Here is a 6,000-nt window from a genome sequence, read left to right as displayed (position 1 = left end):
TTCCGCGAAGGCCTTTGTGGTTCTGTTTCATTTTATTAAGGCTTCTTTGCTCTGTCTTTCTTCTAACAGCCCTGCTTTAAGCCTAGCTGAGCAGTAACCCCAGCGCTAGCAGCGACAATCCCGGCACAAGCCAATCGGCTGTGTTTTATTTGTTAAAGAGTGGTAGAGGATGAGAGTTGGTGTGTGTGTGTGTGTGTGTGTGTGTGTGTGTGTGTGTGTGTGTGTGTGTGTGTGTGTGTGTGCGTGCGTGCGTGTGTGTGTGTGTGTGGGGGGGGGGGGCTAGCAGAGCGATGAGTGATTCTATTCAGCACGTGTTGGTACAGAGTGACTGACTGGGAGCTATTATGAGATAAGTGGGTTAGGAAGAGAAGCTTCCGGAAAGGGGGAACGACGGAGGGGCCACCGGGAAAGAGGGATGGAATAAATAAGAGAGAGAGAGAGAAAGAGAGAGAGAGCGAGAGAGAGAGAGAGAGAGAGAGAGAGAGATGATTGAGTGAGAGAGAGGGGGATGGGGTCTCCCAACATTTCCCTTCCTGTCTCAGCACTTGAGGACCACTTAGATGGTGACATGAACACACACACACACACACACACGCACATGGCACACACACACACACACACACACACACACACACACACACACACACACACACACACACACACACACACACACACACACACACATGCCTCTTCATCATCATTAACAACCTAACCATCATTGTATCAACAAGTCACACAATGCAGAAGTCATTTGAATCCACATGTGTGACTCTGGCATCGACAGCAGTTGCAGTAGAAGTAGACGTCTTACCCATTCTGCATGGCAGCAGGGTCATACGTAAGCGCCATGCCAGTCTGCAAAACAAAACACAACAGGGCGGTTAGACTCAGGTTAGATCAGGTTTCATGACTTAAATATTTGGAGGTTGAAGATCCAAATCAAGTGAAGAGAAAGAGGTTTGCTACTTCATTGGTTTCATTTTTTTAATTTTTTTATCTACAACATCAAAAACGCAAAAATGGCTAAGAAGGTGGAGCAGACCGGATGCACACTTGGAGGATGCTGGTTAGATCCCAGCTCTTCCTATCCAAGTGTCGAGGCGTCCCTGAGCAAGGCGGATAACCCTGACTGCTCCCAACAAGCTAACTGTCGGCCTGCATGGCTGACACTGCCATTCATACATACTGCCGTAGGTATGAATGTGTGTATGAGTGTGTATGAGTGTGTGTATGAATGGGTGAATGTGAGGCAAAGATTGTAAAGCTCTTTGAGTGGCCACAGGTCTGAAAAGCTCTAAATATATGCAGTCCATTTACCGTACAATACGACAAGAAAAACTATACAATTTGTATTATTTAACAGTGTGTATGTCCAGTGTGTGTTTAACAGTGTGTATATAAAATACACCCACAATGTCGTGCAAAACACTAAACGTTACACGGTGTATTCTCCACCATTTGGTCCACCATGTCGCACTTAGTGGTGTACTCTCCACCGTTCAGCACTGAGTTAGGGTTAGGGCCAGTACTTGCTCTCACGGTACTGGATCCCGGGTTTCCCAGGGGTGGACTAGAGAGCTCTATGGCCTCATCGTCTCCCTCTTGCATTCATAGACAGGAATAGACATGAATGCATTCCCTCATCGTCCACCAGGACTGGGGCCCTGACCCCTGCTCTTCCCCCGGATCCCCCCCCCCCCCCCGCCGCCGCTGCAGCTATGTTCTGGTTGGACGGGAGATCAAGTGCTCCGCACCACAATGGAGCCCCTCACCACTCGAGGCGGCCACAGTGTTCACGGCCCCTCAATGGTGGCCAATTGTTCGTGCTTTGCGTGTTTGTTTTTATTTGATATTTTATGAGTTGGTATTTCATTTGATATTTTTTTGCATTTGATGTGGTCTGTAAGCGCCTGATGAACACGCATTGATTTTCTTATCAACTCTAAATCAAATAAAAGCCAGTGCACATATTTCATGTTTATTTAGAGCAGGAACTTGTATTATTATTTATATATTTATATCTATATGACACATTTTATGATTGCTTGCTATTGTTGATTCTGAAGTAAGCAATAGAGGAAATTGGCATTATTATTTGGTATTATCATTAAAAAAGGTATTATTATACAATTACTAATTACGATACAATTACAATAACCGTTTCAATGCTGAAAATAACTATGTGTAAAGCGATGAATACATCAACACGATGTGCTTTGGGCGATGTTTTACGTTCACCCGTACTTCATCCACAGTTTAGACATCAATACATATATCAACCTATATATATTCAGGCTAAACAAATCTACGTGCCCAGGTGTAAGTCAAAGGCGATATTAGCCAATTTTCCAATGGGAAAGTGACAAGCCAATATGGACGGCCGGTCGATAGGACAAAGTGGATTAGTATTGAGGACGTTGCTTGCCATGTTGGTCACGTAGCGTCATTTTTTTATGAATGAGGGGAAATGGGGAAGTGCCCCTCAGAGGGGCCGCCAGACGGTGTATACCACCAGCTCTTTGTCTGTGCATGTGTTAGGATTTGTATGTGTGTGTGTATGTGTGTACATTGGCGTCTGTTTGCCTGCATCATTTAAGAATGTGTGTTCATGCAGTGTTTGGTTGTTTATATTTGTGTCTACCTTTGTGGTGTGTGTGTGTGTGTGTGTGTGTGTGTGTGTGTGTGTGTGTGTGTGTGTGTGTGTGTGCGTGTGTGCCTGTACTGTGCATGTTTTTGTGTCTGTGTGCATCTTGCATGCGTGTTTGTGCGTCTGTCATTTGCATATGTGCCTGTTTGTGTATGCTTGTGCCTTCCAATTTATGTGTGAGTAATGTGTGTGTGCCTGTGCATTCGTGCTTGTGTGCTTATAAGTGTGTGTGTGAACGTGTGTGTGTGTGTGTGTGTGTGTGTACGTTTGCATGTGTGTACGTTTGCGTGTGCGAGTTGTTTGTGTGTGTGTGCATGTGTGTGTGTGCGTCGTGTCTGTGTGTGTCTGTGTGTGTGTGTGTGTGTGTGTGTGTGTGTGTGTGTGACGGGAGGAGGCCCTGTTGGCCGGGGGACAGGAGCCTGTGCGTGGCCATCAGTCATCTTCATTCCTGAAGGTTCCTCCCCCCGGACGGCTAATCCGCTTTCTGTTGCCCGTGGACTGCTGAGAACGGCTGATTTCATCTACATACACACACACACACACACACACACACACACACACACACACACACACACACACAAACTCCAGCCTCCTCTTTTTCTGTCTTCAGCTTTTCCTCCCTTTTTTCTTCCTTCCCTTCCTCCCTTTTTTCCTCCAGATTTATTCCTTCCTTGCGTTTTCATACCATGCACGCTTCCTACATTCTCTTCCTTTCCTCTTGCGTCCTTCCCTCCTCTCTTCCTTCCTATCACTTCAGCTTTTCCTTCCCATCCATCCACCCCTGACAGCCGCTGCCTGACAGGGAGCTCTCTGGTGAAGAGAATAGTGTGTGTGTGGTGGCCCAGGGGCCCCCCTGGAGATAGGGGGAGAGCGGGAAGGGAGGGGGCGGGGGGGATCAGTCAACCAGGGTGGCACCCAGGGGTCTGGGCAGAAACACAGATCTGACAGCACAGGAACTAGCCCTTAGCCCATAGCCCTTAGTGTATGTGTGTGTGTATCTGTGTGTGTGTGTGTGTGTGTGTGTGTTCAACGTGGCTTGCATGTTCAAGTAGGATACTTTTTGAATGCATGTTTCTGTGTGTGCATTTGTGTTGGTACAGTGGCGATTTCTTGTGGGCATTGTGTATATATAAACCATCCATGTATGTGCGTTAGCATGTGTAAGCGACCTTGAGTGTGAGAAAGGCACTAAATAAAATAAACGTATTATTATTAAATGTGTTCATCTGTATACAGCATGGCATGCACTCCAAAAATTTAAGAAGAACCTTACACTATGCTCCCCTGTGTGTGTGTGTGTGTGTGTGTGTGTGTGTGTGTGTGTCTGTGTAACTGTGTGTGTTTGTGTGTTTGTGTGTGTCTGATTCATCTCTTTGATTGAGGGCATATAGTGACCAACTTCCTCACTAGTGACAGCTGAACAGTATGGATATAGACTCCAACAAAGGACAGAAATAGCTCCTCTTGCCTGCAGTGGAAGTGGAGTTCTGCTTTGAGTGCATGTACGGTTCACTGTGTGAATGAGTGAGCATGTATGTGCGTTTGCGTGTGTGTTTGTGTGTGTGTGTGAGACACTGAGATCCCAAGGAGGTTGTACGAGGATAGAAGGCCATTAGGCTACTGTAAGGACACCTGTGCAATTCTATACAAGCACTGGAAACCTAAGCCATCTGCTGTCGACGGGTGCGTTGCGCACACACACAAACACACACACACACGCACTTTATCCATTATGTGTTTTCTAATTTTACACACACGCACACACGCAAGTACACATCCACACACACACACACACACACACACACACACACACACAAGCTGTCAGGCTTTGACGTGGAGTGGCGAGCCGGATGCGTATTCTTTTCTTTCCCTCCGGAGTGGGTGCTTGAGTTGTGTGACTTTAAAACGTGTGTGTGTGTGTGTTAAAAGAGAGGATATCTGATAAATGCCATTGCACACCCATACCATGATCATTTATGCATAAATACACAAAGGCGAAAGGGCCATGCATGTGCATGTCATGCACACGATAATATGTTTAGGTGGGTGTATCTCATGTACTATAAGCATGTACCTGTGTGTGCATGTGTGTGTGTGTTCAGTGTGACCAGAGTCTGTCCACGCCTCTCCCTCTCTCGTCTCATACAACCACACCTCTCTATCTGTCTCTCTGCGGGTCTTGGCAGAGCGACGCATTATTCTTGTGTTGCACCCGAAAAAAACGAAAGAGACAAAGATTGAGGGAGGGAGAAAACATGAAAAAAAAGAAAACACAAGAAAAGGGAGATTGCGTTTAAAATAGGTATAAGGAGAGGAGAAGGTAGAATAATAGGACAGATGCTGGAAGAGCGATGGAGTCACTGAGAAATGGTGCAGGGGAGAGGTAGTGACAGGGAGTTAGTGTGAGGGATGTGAGGTAAGGGGATATGGGGAGATGGGGAGATGGAGAGATGGAGAGATGGGGAGACGCAAAGACGGAGAGATGAGGCTGAGGGGGGCTGGAGGAGGGTACTAGGATGTAGGGATGCGGTGGATCTCTTTGTCTGGCCGCCACCAGGGGCAGTAGAGAACAATGGCCTCTCGGCTGATAAGAAGACCAACATGGGATGACTATCGTCCCATTTCCCTTATCCGGCCACACACACACACACACACACAGTATATGTATTATGCACAGGCAAACACAGGCCCATACACATAGCGGCTATAGATGGGAATTAGCTTAAAGCTATAATCTGGTACGGTGCTTCCTTGACTCGTATCTTTGTGATCCTCTATGCGTCCATGTGAATATAAGAGAGAGATTTAGGCGGAGCACGCTCCACTGGTTTATAGGTGCAAGGGCTGCTGAACATGAGACGGACAGGCACACACACGCACGCACACACACATATATATATATATATATATATATATATATATATATATATATATATATATATATATATATATACATATTGTAGCAGGCCTGTGGGTGTGGGGTTTCCACGCCACCAAGTCAAGGCGCAAAGAACAAACACACACACAGCAATATAATGTTCAGGGGTTCAACATAATGTTTATTTACCCACTTGTTCCATAATCCATAATCAAAAATGTTCAGTCCAGGGTTCGGCTCCAGAAGGGTTCTCAATACAAGCGGTCGGTACACAGTAGTCCAATTAAGTTCTCCTATTCTTACTTTCCAATCTCACACAGTGTTAGCTTCTCAGCGGCTAACTCTTCCCAGAGGCTCACACAGACATCCCTCTTCTTACCAATACATAGCCTATCCCTTCCCTTTTAACCATCCAGCACTCCTGGTTAATGATCCTAAGGTTGGTCTCGTTAATAGGAGGAAGTCCATTTATGGC

The 6,000-nt window shown here is 46.1% G+C and overlaps 1 protein-coding gene across 1 annotated transcript in view; it reads right to left on the bottom strand.

The window, feature by feature from the left end:
- Nucleotides 1–6,000, bottom strand: part of LOC311365305 (RNA-binding motif, single-stranded-interacting protein 3-like) — a gene marked incomplete at its 5' end in the record, with an annotated part of 118,962 nt that overhangs the window by 24,922 nt on the left and 88,040 nt on the right. The window contains 1 exon segment of the mRNA XM_084484821.1: nucleotides 812–855. Coding sequence (XP_084340947.1) covers nucleotides 812–855 — 44 coding nt within the window.

Source organism: Micromesistius poutassou (genome assembly GCF_964030765.1).
Source record: "Micromesistius poutassou genome assembly, chromosome: 20".
NCBI lineage: Eukaryota > Metazoa > Chordata > Actinopteri > Gadiformes > Gadidae > Micromesistius > Micromesistius poutassou.
Note: the sequence above shows the minus strand (reverse complement) of the source record. Positions and strands in the feature narration are given on the sequence as shown.